At 41.7% G+C, this 24787-nt stretch overlaps 1 protein-coding gene across 3 annotated transcripts in view; it reads right to left on the reverse strand.

The window, feature by feature from the left end:
• TEK (TEK receptor tyrosine kinase) overlaps positions 1-24787 on the reverse strand; it is a 100219-nt gene that overhangs the window by 51467 nt on the left and 23965 nt on the right. For all 3 annotated transcript variants that reach the window (XM_035016521.1, XM_035016520.1, XM_035016519.1), the window contains exon 2: positions 6096-6407. In XM_035016521.1, coding sequence (XP_034872412.1) covers positions 6096-6407 — 312 coding nt within the window. The remainder of the gene's footprint in view (positions 1-6095; positions 6408-24787) is intronic.

The raw sequence follows: 24787 nt of genomic DNA on the forward strand, positions 1-24787 counted from the left end.
AATGACAAAGACTAAGCATAATAATGTAGTTTTATGTCCGTTATTATTGTGTAGTCTCATGAGTGTGCTATCCACCGTCTATCCATGTGGGAGATGCAGTTAAGGGTGACTTAGTCCCTTACTTAGTCCCCTAAGGGTGACTTAGTCCCTTACTGTGAATCCATGTGAAAGTTGAGACACAAATTCAAGAGGCCCACACTTGCCTCAACCACACTAGCTCTCCAGACCCATCTCCCTCCAGGCCCCGTGCCTCAGCTCTCAACCGCAGCCATTCTGAACTATATTCAGTTCTGCCAATGGGCCACGGGATCACTCCCACTCAAGTCACGAACTTCCTTCTCCTCTGCCCCTTCCTCTCCCATATGTCTCACCAAGTCCCGCTCATCCTCAGTCTCCATGTAGATGTCCCTTTCTCCAGGAACCTTACACATCCCCTGGGATCCAGGGTAAGTGCCCCAAGGCTGTTCTCTGAATGCCCTTGCACGTCTCCACGCCAGGCCCTGCACAGCACAGCGCCCCTGCTGGACTGAACCGCCAAGACACAAGTTCACGTCTGTTTTGAAAGGCAGCACAGGGTGTTGGTTAGGGCCTGGCTTCTGGGATCAGCCTGCATGAACCTTTCCAGGTCCAACAAAGGAAACCAGGTGTGTGAATGCACCTAAGTTGCAATAGGTATAAGCCTGATCTATTAAAACCGGTCCTATGTATCATATGACCTCACTGATATGAGGAATTCTTAATCGCAGGAAACAAACTGAGGGTTACTGGAGTGGGGGGTGGGGTGGGAGGGATGGGGTGACTGGGTGATAGACACTGGGGAGGGTATGTGCTCTGGTAAGCGCTGTGAATTGTGCAAGACTGTTGAATCTCAGATCTGTACCTCTGAAACAATGCAATATATGTTAAGAAAAAAAAGAAGAAGAAGAAGAAGAAGGTAGCGGGAGGGGAAGAATGAAGGGGGGGAAATCGGAGGGGTAGACGAACCATGAGAGACGATGGACTCTGAAAAACAAACTGAGGGTTCTAGAGGGGAGGGGGGTGGGAGGATGGGTTAGCCTGGTGATGGATATTGAGGAGGGCACGTTCTGCATGGAGCACTGGGTGTTATGCACAAGCAATGAATCATGGAACACTACATCAAAAACTAATGATGTAATGTATGGGGATTAACATAACAATAAAAAATTAAAAAAAAAAAACGGTCCTAACAGTCCTCACCAGAGACACATTTGGTAAAGCCTAAATTATACAGTAATGTATATAAAATGGCTAGGGGAATGTCAGGCACGTAAGTATTCAGGAAATGTTACCGTCACTGCAGCTCCCATGTGTGACACAAAAAGAGGCCTAAGAGTACTTGAGGAATGAAAGAATATATGAATGAGTCGGATCTCAAGTTTTCCTCTTTATGCTTTTAACACATTCCTTTGTGTTATTTAGATATAAATGGCTCCTCCCTATCAACTTAACAAATCCTCTTTGCAAGGTTTGATGTCCTTAAAGTAAAGCTCTTTCTCAAATGAAACTAGGAAGGAAATAACCTATGTTTCCTCCTGATGTACACTCTGAGACAGCCGTTTAGATGTGAAAAGGTTTCAAACTTCATTTATACCTCCCTACCGCCAAATGAAATCACCAGTGAGGTTTGAACAAATTGCTTTTGAATTTTTTTTTTTTTTTTGCATGATGCCATTGATAAAAACAGTTTAGCCATTTGGAGTGTGTGAGCCAAGGTAAGCGTGCTTTGGCACATCTCAAATGGATTTTCCACTTCCTCCCAGATGCACGAGTCAGCAGCAAGCAGGAATACATTGCTGTTTATCCTATCCTGCTATGTCCCTGGGCAGGCACCTCTGAGATCCCATAGTGTTTTGCTAGGGAATTAACAGTGTCACGAAGACATCGTTGTGGAGGTTTTCCTGATTCACCATAAAGGATATCACTTTCCTCCCACTGTATTTCAGCTACTGGACAGTCAGCGAAAGAAACAGAATCAGTTCAACAGCCTGAAATGTTGTTATTAAAATGCAGGAGAGAAAGCACTACCTCTTTTTCTATTTTGTATAAATTTCCACAATTATGTTAATGGATGGTATTACATTTTTCCACGACTGAGAAGAAAAATAGTCTTACTAATATTGCTTATTCCAAGGCAGTAGGATGATTATTGAAGACTTACTATGAGCCAGATATATTGGTGGTCTCATTTGATTCTCAAACGTCTGGGGTAAAATCCTTACCTCCACTATTTTTTTCAAATGAGAAAAAGGATTTCTTTTTTTTTTAATTTTAAGATTTTATTTATTTATTTGACAGAGAGAGACACCGTGAGAGAGGGAACACAAGCAGGGGGAGTGGGAGAGGGAGAAGCAGGCTTCCTGCTGAGCAGGGAGCCCGATGCGGGGCTCAATCCCAGGACCCTGGGATCATGACCTGAGCTGAAGGCAGACGCTTAACGACTGAGCCACCCAGGCGCCCCAAGAAAAATGATTTCAATCAAGTAGTTTGCCCTGAATCCTATGATTCAGTTGCAGAGCGAGGCTCAAACCCATGTCTCTACACTGTGCCCTGGGTGGCTCTGCAGGCTTTCCGTTGGAGTTGCTCTACTTTAGGAACCAAGCGCTCAGAATGGGGGAGGGTGGTTAACACTAAGTGGGAGGGATGTGCCAAGCATATGGTAGTGGTCATCCACACAGGCTCTGCAGTCAGGTCACTTGGCAACAAATCCCCATTCCCACCCTTTACAAACCACTATTGTTACTCTAACTTACTCTGCAATAATCTCATTTCAGCCCAGGTTTTAGCAAAACATCTACTGTATCCATCAAATTTTCATGTAAATTCACTTATGGGACCTGGTTTGGTATACACCGTCTTATTTAAAACTTAAGATGATTTTGAAGGTACTATTATATTCATTTCACAGGTGATGAAAAATGAGACCAACGGATGTTAAGGAACTTGCCCAGGGCCCCAGAGCTGGTAAATGGTGGAGACAGAATTAAAACTCAGGTGAACAGGAGTCTAAAAGCCATCTTCTCAGGGCACCTGGGTGGCTCAGTCCTTAAGCGTCTGCCTTCGGCTCAGGTCATGATCCCAGGGTCCTGGGATCGAGCCCCGCATCGGGCTCCCTGCTCAGCGGGAAGCCTGCTTCTCCCTCTCCCACTCCCCCTGCTTGTGTTCCCTCTCTCACTGTCTCTCTGTCAAATAAATAAAATCTTTAAAAATAAATAAATAAATAAAAGCCATCTTCTCTCCATGCTTTCTCACTAGCAAGCCTGCCTTTACCTCATTTGACTGAATTTAAGCTCTCCTTTACGTGCGCTGGCCTAGACTTTCAGTTTAGAGCCGTCATTACTGTTGGTCCTTGACTCCCAAAATTCTGGTTTAATATACTCTACAGGTTCTTATTTCCACACTGTCAAGGACAGACCCAGGCCAGCCTGAAAAGGGCACAGTGGCACCTCACATTTCACTCCTATGAAGCCAATGGGCACAAATCTCAGGTTCTCTTCATTCAGAATGTGGAAACATCAGCAGAAAGGCATAACTCTTTATACGAGTCAAATCCCGAATGACACGCGTGAAAAATAATAGGGCTGACTTTTTAGCCGTGATAGCTTTGGCACACCTCACATCCCTTTGTTCAAACTCTCTTCCCTCACCGGAGAGCGGCATTCCTGGGAACGTCTGCTGTGCACTTTTCCCACTCACCCTAGTGTCATTTAAAGGTGACTGGTACAGTTTTGCTAAGAAAACTTTTTCTTTCATTTGTAATGAAGAGTGATTTTATCACTTTTGACTTTAAAATGAGCTTGCTGCCTTTAAATCTTTTAATTACCAACATTAGCAAATTCAAAGAAATCTTTTCAGGTGGACCCCAGTGAGGGGCTGACTCTAAGTCCTTGCTACCCAAAGTGTGGTGCACAGCCCAGAGGCACCTTATCACCTGGGACCTCGTGAGAAATGCGCCGTCTCGGAACTCTCCTCGAGGACCTACTGAATCAGAGCCTGCATTTTACCAAGACCCACAGGTGATCTATAAGCACATTCAACTTTGAGAAACACTGGTCTAAAAGAATGCAGACTCCTATCTAAAAAACTGTCAATCAGAGGGCGCCTGGGTGGCTCAGTCGGTTGGGCGACTGCCTTCGGCTCGGGTCGTGATCCTGGAGTCCCGGGATCGAGTCCCACATCGGGCTCCCTGCTCGGCAGGGGGTCTGCTCCTCCCTCTGCCCTCTTCCCTCTCGTGCTCTCTCTATCTCATTCTCTCTCTCAAATAAATAAAATCTTTAAAAAAAAAAAAAAACTGTCAATCAGAGACATGTGTAGAGGTGTGTTATTTATGTGGATCAGTTTAGCAATGAAAAATCAAACCCTGACGAGTTCACAATGTCATTATCTCATGAAATGACACATTCTCAGGCCACAGTCCCTGTGGTTATGATGGCATGGATCTGGAAAGGACTCCTTCGCTACAGGTATGACCAGCCCAGAAAAAAACGGCTGATGTGTGAGTGGCCAGATTATTCCAGTCAGAACAAGGAGAGGTCATCTCTGCTGGAATTCTGTGCCTTCCTCCCAGTAAGCAGCATCAAGATACCAGGAGTCTACCTGCCTGTCCAGGCCTGGGAGCCTGAGGGCAAAATAGAACCATTAAATAATATGCACAACATTGCCTTCTCCAACTGTCATCAGTTTGGTGGCCTCGCCTAAAGATTTAGCTTAGAGCCACTTACATTTTGGGAGAAAAGTTCCATCCCATCACTGCCTTGTGAGGCGGTAGCAAAGAATAATATGCCCCTTTTGCAGAAGCCTCTTAACATCTCCCTTCAAAGTTCCAGGGCTCTGTGAGCTAAGTGTGGCCACTCAAGTTCTAAAATGAAACCGTGGTCTCTTTCCGAGAATGGTAGCCTGCAACAAGGGCCCCAATTCTTCATCCCTCCCTGTCTCTTTGCCATTTAAGAGTGGGATGCCCCTCCATTTCAACTTTAGGCTCAGCTATCTGACTTTCTTGGACAATAAAATGAGACAGGAGTGAGAGCGTGCAATCCTGAGGCCAGCTTTCAAGAAGCCTTGTGTGGGGGCGCCTGGGTGGCTCAGTTGGTTAAGCGACTGCCTTCGGCTCGGGTCGTGATCCTGGAGTCCCGGGACGAGTCCCGCATCGGGCTCCCTGCTCGGCAGGGAACCTGCTTCTCCCTCTGACCCTCCCCCCTCTCATGTGCTCTCTCTCATTCTCTCTGTCTCAGATAAATAAATAAAATCTTAAAAAAAAAAAAAAAAAAAGAAGCCTTGTGTGTTTCCACTTGGTCTCTTGCACTTCTGCCATCTCCGTGAGAATATGCCTAGGCTAGGCTGTGAAAGGAAAACAGATGCAGGGAACTGAGCCAGGCTGGTGCAGCCGAGGCCGGCATAATACGCCTACGGTCGGCCGACGTCCATGTGGGAGAAAGCCCAGTCCGGAATGGCAGGGCCCCCAGATCAGCCCAGCGGACTCACACTCACAAGCTATGAATGCTCCCTGCTGTGTGCCCCTGTGGGTCGCAGTTGCCTCGTACACAGCATTACTGTGGCCACAGATAACCCATCACTAAGTAACCCATTAAGTTATTGATAGGTGTTTCCCTTTTAAGTTTTTATTTCTACCACATTGTCCCCTGAAAACAGTAACTTCTGTTAAGAACACTCAGGGGCAAGCAAAACAAAGAATCAGATGAAAAGTCAACGAGAAACTGAAAACAGCTAATATTTTGGCACGCACTGTTGTCTTCATCATGGTGATTTCCGTATTACATACATGTAACACGTTCGTATCTCCCCCAAGGCCACGGAGCTCTTAGTACAATACGTCATACATTTCATTTCATCTCATGAACTAGGCACGATGTCTAGCGAAGGGGTTAAATGTGAGCGCGGTGGACGGGCTGGGCTCTTCTCCCCTGAATGCTCTGTGTGTATGAGACACAAGCCGCGACAAGGCCTCCAAGCCCCACACTCACGCAGCCCAGGCCCGGTGTCCGACTGAGTGGCTGCCAACGCAAGAGCTGTGTGCGAGTCTCAGCCAACCTCACGGCTCCGACTAAGGGGCATGTTACCTTGCTGCCGCATCTTCATGGTCCGGATCCTTATTGCTTCTCCTCGAACGCGCCCTTCACAGAAGTATGCACCATTGATTTTGCTCGCCTTTTCTCTCTTCCAAACGACCTTTTTAGCCCATTCTCTGGTCACATCTTGAGTAACTTCCAGGGGATCCTGGTGCTGGTTCATTAAGGCTTCAAAGTCCCTTCCTATAGTGATGGGTTCATGGGGGCGCCATCCAGAGGCGATGCAGGTGAGGGACGTTTCCGCGTCAGAGACGAGAGGTAGGGAATTGATCAGGATCAGGTCCATGGCACTATCCACTGTTCCTAAAAAAGAAAGAAGGTGTGTCATCTATGAGGAAGGTTATTAACATGGCTCCACAGGATAAATGGGTGCTTACCAAGTCCTGGCTAAAAATAGCTCGGGAGCCGTCTTTCTAAAATGCTACTGTTCCATAGGACAAGATCCAAAACTCTTTACTATGGTATCACCTAGACCCTACCAACCCCTCCTGCCCCACTGCACACCGTAGCTGCCGTGGACTCTCAGTTATTCTCCATTCCCCAAAGCAAAGCTGTGCATTATATCTCTACCCAGTATAGTGTCTGTGACATTAGTTAGGTATTCAGCAAATGCTTGTTGAGTTAAATTCACAACAATAGCATTATTGTCATTATTAGTGAAAATAATTCTAATTAATAAAAATTAATGATAATGTGGTACTGCCACAGTAAAGTATTCTCAAGAAATATATCAACTATAGGGGCGCCTGGGTGGCTCAGTCGGTTAAGCAACTGCCTTCGGCTCAGGTCATGATCCTGGAGTCCCAGGATTGAGTCCCGCGTAGGGCTCCCTGCTCAGCGGGGAGTCTGCTTCTCCCTCTGACCCTCCTCCCTCTCATGCTCTCTGTCTCTCATTCTCTGTCTCGCAAATAAATAAATAAATAAATCTAAAAAAAAAAAAAGAAAGAAATACATCAACTATATACACTGCATACTAACTTTATACACTCTCATCGTTGTCAAAGAATTCCACTAGAGGAGGACTGAGTGAGTTACACATTTCCTCCTGAGCTTCATTTGCCTCATCTTTAAATTGAGGCTAACAAGGGCACCTGGGTGGCTCAGTTGGTTAAGTGTCTGCCTTCGGCTCAGGTCAGGATCCTGGGGTCCTGGGATCCAGCCCTGTGTCTGGTTCCCTGCTCAGCAGAAGAATCTGCTTCTCCCTCTCCCTCTTCCTGCTCCTGCTCTCTTGCTCGCTCACTCTCTCTTTCAAATAAATAAATAAAATCTTTCAAAAAAATAAAGTCATTTTAAAAAAACGAGGCTAACAAGACCCATCTTGCAGGATTCTTGTAAAGATTAAATGAGATATAGTACCTAACTTCCTAAGCACTGTGTCAGCTATATATGGGGTCAACAATGACCATTATTTCAGTTCTCTCTATTCTGTTTCCTGAACACCTAGGCCCAAACCTCAACCCTCCCCAAATGTAAAAATGAAATTCTATCTGGCCTTTAAAAGTTATTCCATAAATGATGAAGCGCATTTTAGAAAAGAAAATCCCTTCTTTTCACGTTCTCCCCCTTCTCTTACCTGCCTCTCCTCTCTTCTCTTCTCTTCTGATTTCCAAAGTTTCTAAGATGAACAAATGAAATCTGTGCCTATTCTCTGCTCCTGTCAAGTGTGGAATACTAGGGATGGAGGATATTCTCTGGCTCAAGTGATGGTTGATCCTCAAGTCTACATACAATGATCAGGGGGCTTGACAGGTCAAGCACAATGGATGGCAAGTTCCATGAAGACAAGGATTGAAGCTCTTTTGTTCACACTGACATATATAGGAATACCCTGCGTAGTCTCCGCATATAAAGGACTTAATAAATATTTGTTGGATGGGTGGGTGGGTGGGTGATGGATGGATGGGCAAATTTTATTCCAGATCTGCTTGATTCAAGTTCACCAATCCCACTTCCAGAATAATGAGGTTAAAAGTGAAAGTGTTCTTCTGAATCTAAACTGACTTCCTTGCCCATATTTAAAAGGCTGTTTTGAGAATTACTGAGTTTAAAGAAAAAAAGCAAATGTTACGGTTTTTATAAAATGCCACAGAAAGCTGATCAATGGTTGCTAAGTATTTAGGGTTGATTGGTATTCATTTACCAGATCTTTTTTGAGCCTCTGCTTATGTTAAGCATTATGCCTGCCATGAAGTCCTCATACAATTTTTTTAAATGGCAACTACCACTGTTGGATGTATGCAGTGATGTTTTGAGAATGACACTATTAGGAGTTACATTTTTATCTGATTAATTAAGAAGAATGTCAAAGTCAAGTCTTAATGTAAATGGGAATTTGAGCTATTTTTTTTTTCTTGTAATGTTAACTCAATACATGGGCTTGAGGGAGAAAATCTTGCCTTGAATGGGTGTATCTGACCCTGAAGCATCTATCTGGCTCCAAGCCTCAATAGTAACTTCACAATCTCCAGAGAAGAGACAGGGGTTGGGATAAGAAAAATGTTGTAAGAGAGGGTAAGTGAGGAAAACTAGCAGTGGAACTAGGGCCTCCAAAAATAACACTGGAGCCCAGCTCGCCTCCATATGTGGGTCCAGCTATGCCTCGGAGTGAACAGCACCTTGTCTCCCACATTCGCTCATTCCAGGCATGTTCCCAGAGAGAGTCATCAGAGGAAGGAAACGCCGTAATTCTTTCAGCTCCGGGTCAATCCAGCCTCATTTCTAGGACCAGGTGAGTGACTTGCCAAAACCAAGGGATCTGCTCTGAACTCACTGAACTTGCTCTGGCACTGGCTCTGGTTTATTTAATGACTTTAGGAAATAATAGAAAACGCAGCTGATTTGAAAAGACAGCCACACTTCATCTGTACATTGTTTCTGGGTATGGATCTGGTTTCTTTTTCCTTTTGTTCCTCCCAGTTCTCTCCCTTTATTCTCAGTGACAGAAAGGGAAATCGTGTACTTCCGAGGGTCCAGACTGGACTATGCTTTCCTCCCCTTATTCAGCAAGCCACTTACAGGAAGCCCTCTCCCACCAGTGAGTTGTCTGTCCTTTGTAATGCCATTTACAGAGAAGTATCAGAAGGATTTTGTATGTGAGCTTTGGAGAGGAGAAGAAATACCTATCAGATCCTGGGATGGATCTTAAAAATCATCTACTTAGTTTTCCTGAAACGAGAGTATGTATTTGTACTTGTCCATATATGCCTAAAGAAATTCTGGAAGGTGAGACATGAAACTGAGAACAATAGTGACCCATTAGGGGAGAGCGGGGTAGCTGGGGGACATGATGAGGGAGGTTTTTCACCGTATACTTATATATGCTGGTTTTTGAACCATTTGAATAATACCTACACATAAAAATTGAATGTAAAGACTAAATGCTATCACTCTTCCCTTAAAAAGATGCATTTGGAAGGGAATCAAGAGCCAGAGGAATATATGCATCTCTCATCATTTGTCCCTACATCTCTTTGGATTGCTTCCAAGTAATACACTTTTCTCTTTCTCTCTTCTTTGGACTAATAGGAAACATGATACCATTCCACAGTGCTGGGGGAAAAAACATGGGTTAAAAACAAACAAACAAACCTTTGCCAACAGGGAGAAGAAGGGTAGCCACACTTGGCTTCTCAAAGAGTATAAAGGAGCGGGGGCCCTAGGCAATAGGCACAGCTGTGGCCTGTGGCTTCTTGAAAGAGTTCAGCCACTGACACTGTGAAAGGTGTGACTGCAGGTGCATAGCAGGTGCCACAGAGGAATCTGCTACTGGGGACGTGTGCCTCAGAAAAATTGCCAAAGACAGACCCTATCTGGGCTCACACCATATCAGCCCCTGTGCCTAACACCTTTTCCTACATTATAGCGCTGTCTTCCCCAAGTCCCGCTGGGGACAGGCATGCAGTTGTTCCACCTCAAGCATGGTCTGAAGGGCTCTGGTCAAATCCAGTGCTTAGTTCTTGACACGTCCAGCATCATGGCTGCGTTTGCCAAATGAGTAAGTAAGACGCATATTGAATTTCATGCATCTTTTATGCTTTGGGGATTGATATTATTTTTCCTTAGCAAAGACCTTGCAAACACTTTTTAATATTTGCCTAAAATGTGTCTTATCTGTAAGGAAATGCTTTCCATCATGACATGGGCATCTGCCAAGTTAACAAATGATTGTCCAACACAGTTGAAGCATAATATCCTAAAATGTTATTTTGCTCACTCTGTCATTTGTGGGCTATACAGCACATCATCTAATCTTTCACAGTAACATTTGCTTATTAAATTGCATTGTGGTACACTCAAAATGTTTATTAATTGTTTTTGCACTTAGATTTTCTTGTATTCAATGTTGCTCTGAATAATGACTCATTAAGTAAGACAAAGAAATACTTTTCTCTACAAATAGTCATAGATATGGATGGAGCTAGAGTGTATTATGCTAAGTGAAATAAGTCACTCAGAGAAAGACAAATACCACATGATTTCACCCATACGTGGAATTTAAGAAACAAAACAGATGAACATAGAGGAAGGGGGAAGAAAAGAGGGAAGCAAACCATAAGAGACTCTTAATGATAGAGAACAAACTGAGGGTTGATGGAGGGTGGTGGGTGGGGGATGGGCTAAATGGAGGATGGGCTAAATGGGTGATGGGGATTAAGGAGTACACTTGTGATGAGCACTGGATGTTATATGTAAGCGATCAATCACTAAATTCTACTCCTGAAACCAATATTACCCTATATGTTAACTAACTAGAATTTAAATAAAAACTTGAAACAAACAACAAAAATAGCCATAGAAAAATAGACACACAGATCAATGGAATGGAACAGAAAGGCCAGAAATAAACTCACAATTATATGGTCAATTAATCTTCAACAAAGGAAGTATGAATACGCAATGGGAAAAAAACAGTCTCTTCAACAAATGGTGTCAGAAAAACTAAACAGCTACATTCATGAATGAAACTGAACCACTTTCTTACACTTTACACAAAAAGAAATTCAAAATGAATTAAGGACCTAAATGTGAGACAAACCATAAAAATCCGAGAAGAGAGCATAGGCAGTAATTTTCTGATATCAGCCATAACAGCATCTTTTTAGATATGTCTCCTGAGACAAGGGAAACAAAAGCAAAAATAAACTATTGGGACTGTATTAAAATAAAAAGCTCTGCACAACAAAGGAAATAACCAACAAACTAAAAGACAACCTACTGAATGGGAAAAGATATTTGCAAATGACATATCCAATAAAGGGTTAGTATCCAAATATATATAAAGAACTTATACAACTCAATGCCAATAATAATAATAATAATAATCCAATTTAAAAATGGGCAGAAGACATGAACAGACATTTCTTCTAAGAAGACATACAGATGGCCAACAGACACATAGAAAGATGCTCAACATCACTCATCATCAGGGAAATGCAAATCAAAACCACAATGAGATACCACCTCACACCTGTCAGAATGGCTAAAAATCAAAAACTCAAGAAACAACAAGTGTTGGTGAGAATGTGGAAAAAAGGAACACTTGCACACCTTTGGTAGGAATGCAAACTGGTGCAGCCACTGTGGAAAACAGTATGGAGCTTCCTCAAAAAATTTAAAAAAGAACTACCCTATGATTCAGTAATTGCACTACTGGGTATTTATGCTAAGAATACAAAAACACGAAATCAAAGGGATACATGCACCTGATGTTTATAACGGCATTATTTACAGTAGCCCAATTATGGAAGCAGTGTATGTGTATGGGAAGCATACACATACACAATAACATAGTATTCAGCCATAAGAAAGAACGAAATCTTGTCATTCACAACAACATGGATGGAGCTAGAGAATATTAGGCTAAGTGAAATGAGTCAGTCAGAGAAAGACAAATACCATACGATTTCACTCATATATGGAATTTAAGAAACAAAACAAATGAATAAAGGGGGACATAAGAGACAAACCAAAAAACTGTTTCTTCACTGTAGGAAACAAACAGAGGGTCACCAGAGGGGAGGTGGGTGGCAGGATGGGGGAAATAGGATAAAGGGGATTAAGAGTAAGCTTAATTTTTTTTTAAGGTTTATTTATTTACTTGAGAGAGTGAGAGCATGCGAGAGCAGTGGGAGGGGTGGAGGGAGAGGGAAAGAGAGAATGTGAAGCAGACTCTTCGCTGAGAGCAGAGCCCAACATGGGGCTGAATCTCACCACCCTGAGATCATGACCTGAGCTGAGATTAAGAGTCGGACGCTTAAAGGACTGAGCCACCCAGGTGCCCCAAGAATACACTTATCTTGATGAGCACTGAGTAATATATGGAATTGCTGAATCACTATATTGTACACCTGAAACTAATATAACACTGAATGTTAACTACACTGTAATTAAATTTTTTTAATAAAAATATTTTTAAAAATTATTATAGAAAGGATTGTGGACCTAAATCAACACCCATATAATAGAACTTAATTGATTTAGAAATTAGAGATTGAGCCATTTTTCAAACTGTATTTCAAGGAGTTATTTCTCGTTTTCTAAAATGTTGTTCCAGAAGTTTCTGAGATTGGTGGAGGTGAAATTATCACACGTATATGCTCTCAAGAAGCCACTCAACTTCTGGTTTTTTTATACTTACACTTCATGTAAGCTTTCATTTGGCAAAAAAAAAATTATTTTGCTTAATAAAAACATATAAAACCTCAAAGATCACCACTTTTAACTACTTTTCTTTTTACAGATGAAAAAACTGAAAGGTTAAATGTGATTATCAATGAAAATACATTCCAATGCAACACAACATGCTTATTCTCATTAGCCTGCTGTCACTCTCTTCCCACATTCAATTTCGGGACTGCCGCAAATAGTGAAGTTCTGATTAACCCGGCTCCCCGGCCTTCAAATCACTGGCAGGCTAAGCAGAAAAAGCAGGTTAAATTACTGCATACTGAGGCCATTTCTTTATGCTTCTTCTCACCTTAGAATTGTAGTATTGGTGAAGTTTCATTGATATGTGTTTAGAGTAAGATATCATGCCTTCAGAACAACTGTATGAATGATTTCTTGGAAATTTGATACTGACCACATGTAAAACCTCTTTCCAAGGTGTTCTTGGATGTCTCGCCTTTGTAACAGCAGTAGATATCTTAAACTTCCAAATATTTAAAATGTCAATGAACACTATCTTAGCCAAAGCATTTCTGGAATGAGGGAATTGGCAAAAAGCCAAAGAAGCCAAGCCAACCCCCAAACTATCCAGGATATTTGGCGGAGTATTTTTTTTTTTTTTTATTTACTGTCCAGAAAAGGAAAATTATCTATAGTTTAAAAACCTCTCATAAAGCCATTTATATGTCCATCCATCTACTAAACAAATGTCCTGAGCACTTCCCTTGTACCGGAGACTGTACTCCATCTTGGAGACACAACAATGAATAAAGCTGATGATCTCAACCCTCACGTAGCTTACAGGCAAATGGGAAAGACAGATGTGGGAAACTAAGTACATAAATAAATGTAACCCTGGAACCATGATAAATACTATGAGAAAGAATGTGGCTCAGGTAAATCTCCCTCAGGAAGTGACATCTGGCCTGAAGGAGAGATGGACTTACTCAGGTAAAGCAAAAGGGATATGAAAAGACAGAACAGTTTTCCCCGAAAGGGTAACTATGAAGCAGGCTTTTAAGAATGATTATTTAATAGGACTCACTTCTAGAATGTTCTTTCTTAAATCTATCCTAAAGTTGGCATTAGTTTCTTCTTACTGGATCCTAAGAACTACTAGAGCCATTTCTATGTTTCTATGTTAAAATATTTTTAGTATCTTCTCTGCTTTCTTGCCTCCTCTGAAGAAATCCAGTTCCCGGGCATGCTTCCAACACTTTAATCTCTTTTTGTTCTCCATGATCCTTTTATGTATGTAGTAAGTCTCTGAGCAATAACGTTATCCTCAAGGTTCCTTCCAAGAAGGTATTGGGCAATTAACGAGAAGATACCAAAACGTACAAGACTAGAAATAACTAAAGGAAGTTGCTAACTTTTTTATTGTATATTTGGGAGTTTGGAGTTAGACAAGGACATCCTTGATGTGACTAGGCCTTGCCTCTCTAACAACAAACTGTTCTCACCAGGAGTTGTGCCAAGGCAGTTTGCCCAAAGGGCATGCCTGTTTCCCATCCCTGCCTCCCAGCCAAATAGGGTCCTTGTCTGTCTCCTGGAGGAAATGGCACCCTCTCCCCACCTTAGAACACCAGGATAAGTAACACATGTTCTAGTTAGAATTAGCATAAGTCAGTTGGCAGGAAACTTTTTATTTCCAGGGAATAGGCAGAACGTCCACACTGTGAGACTTCACTGAGTATCAAGCACACATGTACACTTACTTGCAAGCTCTGTTCCATATGGTAGGGGTGGAGGTAGCATGGTACCATCACATCAAGGCTTGTTTAAAATGAAGAGGACTTGAGAGACTGCCCGGTGCAAGCCTCACAATGTATAAAAGGTAAACTGAGGCCTATAGACAAGAGACTGATCAGTGATCACATGAAAGGCAATGGTAAAGCCAGTCCCCAAATGTTGATTTCTCTCCAGGGCCCTTGCTGTCACCGGGAGTAGGAGTGTAAATGGACAGATCTTTAATGTGAGGGAATTTGGAATGTTTACAGATCTGGCAGGATGGTACCTGGAGAATCCTGGAGCTTGGTAGAAGCTGAGGCAAGGGAGGAAAGACCTTGAGGAGAGGCAGCCAAAAATCCGGAAAGGGTACAGGACAGAGAGATTGGGAATACCCAGAAATGAAGTCCGCCCACCTCGCAAATTTCCCCAAGCCTTGCAATGCTGCCTTACAATCTATCCTGTCCACTTCACCCTGAGAGAAGACTGCTCCTTAATTGGACCACGTTCATTTGCACCAGGAAATGTATCAGCTGTGAGAAGAATCCACATTTGGTGCCAGGCCACCTACTCTTTCTGGGCTCTTCTCCCGATTCAATCACCTGCCAAGTTCACTTCTACCCTTAGGCTGCCCAAAGGTATGCATGTCTACTTCTACAACCTAATATCTATATCCTCCTAGACAGAATTAAACAGAACTCTTTAACTCCTCTGTGCCCTGATCTCCAGTTCCTGATAGAGAAGCCAATTTGACTGACTTGCTTGCACAAAAAAGAGAATAATCAAGAATAGCCTAAAGTGACCACACACTGAGAACAAACAAAAAGAAGAACAAACAAAAGAAATGAGTCTGTAATGGAAAAAGTTTAGGATCATGATAGTTGCTATGAAGAGAGTGACAAAAGAAGAAGGATAGCCTTGCCAGCAGGCCTCAGATTATACCCTATACGGACAAAAGCTAGCACTCTTTATCATACACTACTTAATAGGTACTGTGCTGGGTGCTTCACAAACACTGTACACCAAAATTCTTACAATAATAGTGAAGAAAGGTATTTATATTCCATTTTATAGGTCTACTGACACCAACTCTTTTTGGGTTCCTGGACCCAATTCCAACGTGGGAGTTCCCCAACATCCCACACCAAGCAATGCTTGGACACCAGCAAGGTGTCTGAGAATTCCACCCAATTCTGACATTACGTACCCAGAGATAGCATCAGATTCCACAGAGTAAGGGCTCACTCAGTCTTGTAAAACTCCCCACCCCCACCCTGTTTCAGACACCAGTCACAAGTCCACTGGGCTACAGATTAGAGGTTCCCAAACCCTCTTCCTTGGACTTCGATGCCAGCTGCAAGGGCAGGGTGTTCCTTGTACTTCTGACTGACCAGCTATAAAGCAGAGGTTCCCGGGCCCTCCACCTTAGGAGGTTTGCTGGAGTGGCTCCTTTTAATTTGCTAGAGGGGCTCAAAGAACTCAGAGAAACAGGTTTACCAGTTCATTAAATGATATGATAAAGGATACAAATCAAAAGCCAGATGCAGAGGTACCGAGGGCAAGGTATAGAGAGAGGTCTGGGAGCTTCCATGCCCTCTCCAGGAGCACCACTGTCCCTGAATCCCCAGCTCTGTGCTCACCAACCTGGAAGCTCTCTGAACCAGTCCTTTTGGGTTTTTACGGAGGCTCTACTCACTGACTCATAACTTAGTTATTGGCCATTGGCTGATTTAAACTCCAGCTCCTCTCCCTTCCCCAAAACTTTAAGTTCCAACCCTCTAATGGAAAAACTTATATATATGTTATATATGTTATATATATATATATAAGTTATATATAAAACTTAAAGTGTTGGGGCACCTGGGTGGCTCAGTCGTTGAGCGTCTGCCTTCGGCTCAGGTCATGATCCCGGGGTCCTGGGATCGAGCCTCACATCGGGCTCCCCGCTCAGTGGGAAGCCTGCTTCTCCCTCTCCCGCTCCCCCTGCTTGTGTTCCCTCTCTCGCTGTCTCTCTCCCTCTGTTGAAAAATAAATAAAATCTTTAAAAAAAATAAAACTTAAAGTGTTAATACATATAATACATAAATAAATTAGTGTCAACTTATAGATTTAGAAATACAAATAGCCAACTGGTAGGTTGAAGAGGAAATGGTTGCAGTATTTTGTATTTTCTTGGAAATGCACTTATAGGACATGCTTGCGATACCCACAGTAATTGTAAAGTTATATATAAGCCAACCCTAATTCTTCACTTGCTGCATGTCAGCTGCTGCTTCAGGTGTATTACACACAGTCATCACCATAGCAATCCTATGGAGTAGGCACTGCAACTCTCTTTGTTTTATAGAAAAGGAGACTAAGGCAAAGGGAGGTTAAGTATTGGCCATGGTCACACAGGTAGTTAGTGGTAGAACTGAGATTCAAACTTAAGCAGACTGGCCTGAAGACCCATTAACAATTAAACTAAACTCATATTACACCATTTCACATCAAAAATGTTTCAACAATTCAGTGACAACAGGTCGGTCTTTTCAAGAAATAGTGTTGGAACCATTGGACACCCATACGCAAAAATAACTGAGCCCTGAACAAAAATCTCCAACCTTAAAAATTAACTGAAAATGAATCCTGTAAAATGTTAAAATATAAAAAGTTGGGGATATGGAAGAAAAATCTTCATGATGTTGTGGTTAGGCAGTGAGTTGTTAGCTATGACACCAAGTGTGATCCATAAAGAAAAAAAATGAACAAATTAGATTTTATCAACATTTAAAACTTTGGTCTATAAACGACAGTGTTAAGAAGACAAACTACAGACTGGGAGAGGATATTTGCAAGTCACATATCTGACAAACAACTCGTATCCAGAAGGCATTAAAAAACACTCTCAAAACTCAACAATAAGAAAACAACTCATTTTTTGTAATGGGCAAAAGACTTGAGACATTTCACCAAAGAAGGCTTATGGATGGCAAAAAAGCATACAGAAAGATGTCCCATTTCATTAGCCATTAGGGAAATGCTCATTAAAACTACAATGAGATACTACTATACACCTATTGGAACAGCTAAAAACAAAACTATCAATCAAAAAACCCTGATAATACTAAGTGCTAGCTAGAACGCACAGAGACTGTACCTCTCATTTGTTGTTGGTCGTAATGTAAAATGAATGGGAAATTGTGTGAAAATGCTCCAACATTTTTTTTTTTAAAGATTTTATTTATTTATTCATGAGAGACAGAGACAGAGAGAGAGGCAGAGGGAGAAGCAGGCTCCCAAGGAGCAGGGAGCCCGATGTGGGACTCGATCCCAGGACCCTGGGATCATGACCTGAGCCGAAGGCAGACGCTTAACGACTGAGCCACCCAGGCGCCCCCAACATTTTTTTTATAAAGTCAAACTTATATTTATCATATCACCCAGCAAGGCTACTCCTGGTATTTACCCTAGAGAAATGAAAATTTTTGTTTATGCAATGAATGTTTATAGCAGCTCTACTTATTTATAATCACTCAAAACTGGAAATATCCAAGCGACCTTCAGTAGATGAATGCATCAACATCCACACAATGAAATACTACTCAAAAACAGAAAGGAACAAACTGTTGGTACTTGCAACAACATGGTATTATGCTGAGTAAAATAAGGCAGCATCAGAAGGCTACATACTGTATAACTGCGTTTATACGACATTCTGGAAAAGGAAAGCCTTTTAAGGATGAAGAGCTGATGAGTGGTTGCCTGGGATTAGGAGTGGGAGAGATTTGACTACAGAGGGTCAGTCCGATAAGACTTCTGCGGTGATGGAATGGTTCTGTACCTTGATCGTGGTGGCAGCTGCACAAACCTCTAAAACATTAAAACTCATAGGGCTGTACACACACACAAAGTCAATTATGCTGTATATTAATCTTTTAAATTACTATAAAAAGCTATCTTCCATAATTACTGGTAAAAATATGCAAAGACACGGCAAGGATATTCATCACAGCTTATGGCTACAAATTGGAAACACCACGAAATTCATGAATAGGAGCACGGCTAAATAAATGATGGTTCTTACATACAATGGAGTATTAGAAGCTTGCATGGATTTATGTCCCTGATACATTAAGAAAGCAAGATGTAAAAAACAAAATAAAAATAAAATAAAGACAAGACACTGACCAATTATACGTGATCTCATCTTTGCCAAATATAGAGAAAAGCCTAGAAGCCATACACCGATTTAATAACAGTGGTACCTTTGGATAATGAAATTGTCAGGCTTAGAAATCAAGGATGGGGTGAGGAAGACGGAAGACGTTCACTTACTGCTTCACATACTTAGTGTTGTATTTCTCTTGTAGTTTTAAAATAAATATTTTTATTTACAGAAAAGCATACACAAATAATCTAATGGCAGTGTTCTAATTAATAACGGACATGTCTGTTTCCATCCTTAGACAGTGAGCTCCCTGAAGAAAAGAACTGCTTTGTTCATCCTCAACTTTCCAGCACCAAGCACTGTGTTTGACAGACTGCATGTATTCTCAGTGCGTTTAAGATGAATGGGAAGAACTCCACAGTAATTGAAAGTAATACATCTTAAACACAGGTGACTTTTTTGTGAATTACTAATTGCCGGCACCATCAACAGGATGGTAGAGTAGCTAAAAGCTTTGGTCTTGAAATTCTGTCTCATTTTACTCAACTGTAAAATGGGAGAATGACACCTAAATCACCGACTTCTGTGTCAAGGACTAATTTTGTCAGCCTGGCACAAAGCCAGTTTGATCACGTGAATCTCTATCAAATCATGGTCTGCATTAGCCTTAGGGGAAGGTTGGGTTTTGTTTTTTTGTTTTTTTGTTTTTAAGTCATCTTGGAACTCAAGCACCCACAGAAGGAAGAACTGCTAAGGGCTTTGTGTCCTGCTGTGTGCCTACCCTCCCACACACTTCAAACCCGCAGGAGCAGGAAACAGGCCGATCCTGAGCTAATGAAGATTCCCTTTGTTTCCTTCAAAAGTACTTTGATTCTTGTCCCCTTTCTTACAGGACTGACCTTAACAGGAAACCAATTCTCGGCACATGCAAGTGATTCTAGGAAAGCAGTCTCACAACCAGCTTGGTGACATGGGGGCAGCGTGGGGGTCGGGGGGACAGGGGGTCACGTGAAGATAACATAAGCAGTCGCTCCATGAGCCTTTGCTTCGCCTCAGGGAAACCACTCACCTAACCCAATGGCCCCCCACTGTGTTTGTCCCCGGGCCATAGCACCCGCTCTGACATTTTCTTCATTGTCTTTAAAAAGTGAGTCTGTGCACCCTCTCTTGAAAGTATATTTCCTATACTTTGCTAGTCTTTACTCTTAAACAGGACAGTAGCTCTGCCTTCTAGAAGCATCAAACCCTCTGGCTCACCAATGGGGTCATGATCTTAACTCATAGTAGAAGAGGGCTCAGGGGCCCTCTGCCCTCGTATTGTTTAGTTTAGAAATTCCTTTATGACAATTCTGGAATCTGTTGTTTTCTGGGCCTTACATGAATTATTTCTGTGAAGGAGGTCACCTATTTCTGGAAGCAAAGCAGCGTATCTGGTCACATTCCCTCCCCCCCATTAAAAAAAAAATCCTTTGTACTTCCAAATTACGGACACATTTGCCAGGTGGAATACCAACTAAACTTTCTGTCGGGTTTTCCCCTATCATGCTGCAGGCCTGAATGTCTCAAGAGGTACTAGGCTGTGTGTCTTCCTAAGAGAGGGTTCCTGAGAAGCCCTGGGTGCCCAAGTTAGTGTAATCCCTGGGGGCCCCTGCCAAGCCCCACATTTATTCCAGTGACAATGACATCATTTCAAACATGTCGGCAGCTCTTCTTAAGGACTCATCTTTGGAATCTCTTTGCATGAGCCACACTCCTTACCTGTAAGGCCCTCCTCCAGTGCTTTTATGTCCACCTTCAACCAGCTAACTCTTGCTTAGCCCACAAGGCTTGGCTAATGCTCTCGCGTACCCTGGGAAGCCTCCCAGGTGCCACAGGGCAGGTGCACGGATGTGGTACCTAATACCTATGGCCGTGTGAGAGGCTGTGATCCTACAGATCCTACAGCTGCTGGGCAGTTAATCACTGTAATGGTTTGGGAGAACGATTCCTTTATCTTCCCAGTTAGACCATGTGGGATGTACTTAGATTGTTCTGGCAGCAAGGAGACAGAGGCTGTCTGGGCAGTACTTGAGGGAAAGCAGTCCAAAACCAGGAAAGCCAGAGAAGCCATCTCATTAAATGTTCAAGTCAGATACTCTGGGCATAGATAGGCTGGGTCCATTTTTAAGTCAACTTTAATGCACAAATGTGAAGGTCATAGTGTGAGAGTCTCTCCTGCTAGGGCCAGGCTGTTCCTCAGTTCTATTCTGACAAGGTGTGCCCCACACCAGCCACTCTCCTACCTCCTCCACCCAGCGCTGGGTCCATGGAGGCCCCCTGTGTTTGACTGGGTTCTGCTAGTAGGAAGCCCCAGAAGGAGACTGAAGGGTGGAAGGAGTGTGTAGCCAGGGCGTCTGTTCTCCCAGCTCCCCCGGTGCTGAGCCATCTACAGAAGTCACAGCTCTGGTGGACAGTCCTATGTTGCCACTGCTCCATCTGGGTTCAATAACGGTTCCTTTCCCTCGTGCCTTCAGGTCTATGCTCATTTCAAACCACTCTCATTTTTCAGTTGAGTCCTTTATGTAAACACAGTTTTGTGCTAATGCCTGATAACTAAAACAGATAAAACTATGCTTCCTGTGCCTTGGCAGGGAAATCAGAGCCCAGCATTGTCCCTACTCCCCCAACCTTGAAGCAGTCCCTTGGGCACCTCCCTAGAGCCATTTGTTTAAGCAGCCCCATTTGCAAATCAGTATTATCAAGTATTTGCTAGTTTGGTGTTTCAATAGCATTGTATCAATTACACAGGAACAATTACTAAAATTGCTAGTAACACAATAGCTACCACTTATCAAGTACCTACTATCATTCAGAACTTTAAGTGCATTGTTTTACATAATGCTCTCAACAACTGTATCTGTCATTTATATCTCCGTATACCACTGGTGACGAAAGTGATTTAGATGAGCCAAGCAACCTGTGATGACTACATGGGATCTTAAATGTAAAACATCCGCAACAGAGTTAAAATTTTATCTCTTCCTTTTCCCTGATGGAGAGCTTGGCACAGGAGGTTCTCCGTGTGCACTGTTTCAGTAGCCATATACCTTAGTACTGAGTCATCCCAGCAGAGGTACGGGAGTACTCTATGTGTAACACCGTGCATCTAAAATAGCAGATTTCCCTTGGATCTCATTTCCCATTCACCCTCCTTGCCAAAACTCAGCAAGTGGCTATGGCCTTAGCCCCGAGATTATGGCCTGAGCAGTGCTACAGAAGACCCCATTTCCGTGTTCACGGTGATCTCACCAACTCCCAAGGCTTCAGTTATCACTTGTTCCAAATCTGGGTCTCCATTTCTAACCTCTTCCCAGCTACAAACACAGGTTATGAAAATGCCTATGGGCCCCTTGATAGGCATCTCAAATGTACTAGGACTATGATGAACTCAGCATCTTCTCTTGCCTTAACCTTCCCTCTCTTACAATCTCTTAAGCTTCCAGCTTTCCTAACACAGATGCCTGAAAACTCCATGTTATTGTTGACAACTCTCTTTCCCTCACTGTTTAGAGCCAATCATTGTGTTCTGAGCATTCTAGCTCAGCTCTGTCTCTCACATTCAACTCCTTTTCATGCCTTCATTCTTTCTCACTTCAAATACTGCAGAATTATAGTACCATTTCTCTGACTTATTTTGCTTAGCATAATATACTCTAGCTCCATCCATGGCATTGCAAATGGCAAGATTTCATTCTTTTTGATGACTGAGTAATATTCCATTATGTGTGTGTATGTGTGTGTGTGTGTGTGTGTATATATATACATGCACCCCCTCTTCTTTATCCATTCATCTATCAATATACACTTGAGCTGAGGATCTCAGATTTAAAGTGTCATCTGACTAGTGCCTTTGGTGTAGCTTCTCTTAACTTTTCACTAAAGACAAGACAAAAAAATGAAGAATTGTAGCTACAGTGATCAGCCTATTATCAGCATCTAATAACCACAAAGGTCAATAAAATTGGACTGAGAAATGTATTTGCTTTTATTATTGAAATATTTTTAGTGTCAAAAGTACCTCTTAAAATTAAAAATGTATAACTTAGATCTCAAATTCCTTATTAAGTAAGCAAAGATTGAGAAGGGAGAATGAAGGATGGGACAAAGTTTAAATGTGCTGAGTTCCTCATTGATATGTGGATATTCAAGATATGGTTTCACTATTTACTATTACAAATAGAGAAGTATAGGTTAAAGAATGTTTTTGACAAACTCAAGAGTAACCACTAATAAAATTAAAAAACAGGATGTATATATCAAAAAAAATGACTAGAGAAGATAAATGTAAACAAAATACAAGTCAAATAAGCAAAGGACAGAAAAAAAAAACCTTAAAAGGAAACATCAGGGAAGTATATAAAACAGGATGTCAGAAGTTAAGATTAAACATATTATGATTTAAAGATAAGTGTTTACAATCACCTATCAACAAATACGCTCAGAAAAAATTAAATCTTCCTAGATGATGCTTATAAGAGACTCACTTGAACTCACACAATCTTAAAAACAAAGAGATGGGCAAAGAATTTATCAAGAAATGACAAGAAAAAAGGATAAAAAATAAAGAAAAAAGAAACTAAAGATAATAATATTAGTTTCAGACAAAGGGGAATTCAAGATAGAAAGCATGAAATGGAAATGGAACTAAGTCTATATTATGTTGCTGGAAAATAAAGTCCACAATGAAAGCATAGTGGTTATGAATTTGTGATCTAAAGTGCTCTAAATCATATAGAATCAAATATATAAAGAAAAAACAGGTAAAAGCAAAAAGAATATGAGTAAAGTACAGTAGTTTTGGGAGACAGCATCACAACTCTCTCAAATTTTGACTGATGAAGTAGACTAAAAATCAAACAATTATTATAAATTATTTAATTAATAATTATAAATTTTTATATATATTTACAAATTATAAATTATATATATATACACACAAACACATATATGTATCTTTCAGGTATATATAATTCTATATCTTAAAACAAGGAATTCAGCTTGTTTTTTTCCCCAATCATCCAAACAGTATTTACCAAAATTGAGTATACTCATTGGAGCAACACATATAGTAAGATCAGTGTGTAAGGTAAAACTGTATATAGACAAAATTACTCTTGACCATCCTTTAACTCATCCATAAAAGATAATGTGGAAGTGTGTCATTAATCCACAAATGTAACATGTAGGTTTTCTTCCAGCACCTGAACAGATCACTGCAGCTTTGGGTGAGAACCAGATAAAGGAGCTGGCTGGTATTCAGGAACCAGGTGGCACAAAAAACACGTACCTCCACAAACAGGGCTCACAACCAGAGCATGGGAAGCAGTTGAACAAAGACCAAGCTCAGTAGAAGAGGGAGGGCACGTGAAATTATCTGCACTGTTTGTATGTTGTTTAGACCAAACGTATCTAGTTGCAATTTAAATTTGGTTCCGCTCAGAGATAATATTCAAAATATTTAACAACCTGAGCCAACCAGATTAAGATGCACATTGATCTGAGTGCCAGAAAAGGTTCTGAAAGACTCTGATAGGCCAGATAATACCCTTTGGTTGCTGGATGGTTGGGAAATCTAGAGGGACTAGGCAGCACAAGGTGGCAGGATGGGGCGCATTCAGGGGGAGCAAGCAGCATTTACCAGACGGCACAGAAGTATTTCACTCTTGTAACAATTGGTACAGATGAACCAGTACCAAACAGTGGAATGGTAGCCCTACTGTAACTCATGCTGCACGTGCTTGCGTGCACACACACACACACACACACACACTCAACTGAGTGAAGTCCAGCAAAGACAAACCACCCATGCACTGTTCCCCAAACACAACCTAATGATCCCATACACAGCATAATAAATCGAGTTTAACAATCAGTGAACAAGAAAAGACAACCCAACTCTTAAAAATCATAAAGCAGTCTTCTAAATAATTAATTCTCAGAAAAGACCATAACTAAAAAGACAAGATTTCTAGAAAATAAAAGATAATCATCTTACTTTCAAAACCACACAATGAATCCAAAACTGCTTTCAGAGACAAATACATAGCTTTAAATACTTTGCTTACTAATGAATATAAATAAACCAAGAACTTTACTCAGG

The sequence above is a fragment of the Mirounga leonina genome, unplaced genomic scaffold (genome assembly GCF_011800145.1).
Source record: "Mirounga leonina isolate KUSES-001 unplaced genomic scaffold, KU_Mleo_1.0 Mir_170, whole genome shotgun sequence".
Taxonomy (NCBI): domain Eukaryota; kingdom Metazoa; phylum Chordata; class Mammalia; order Carnivora; family Phocidae; genus Mirounga; species Mirounga leonina.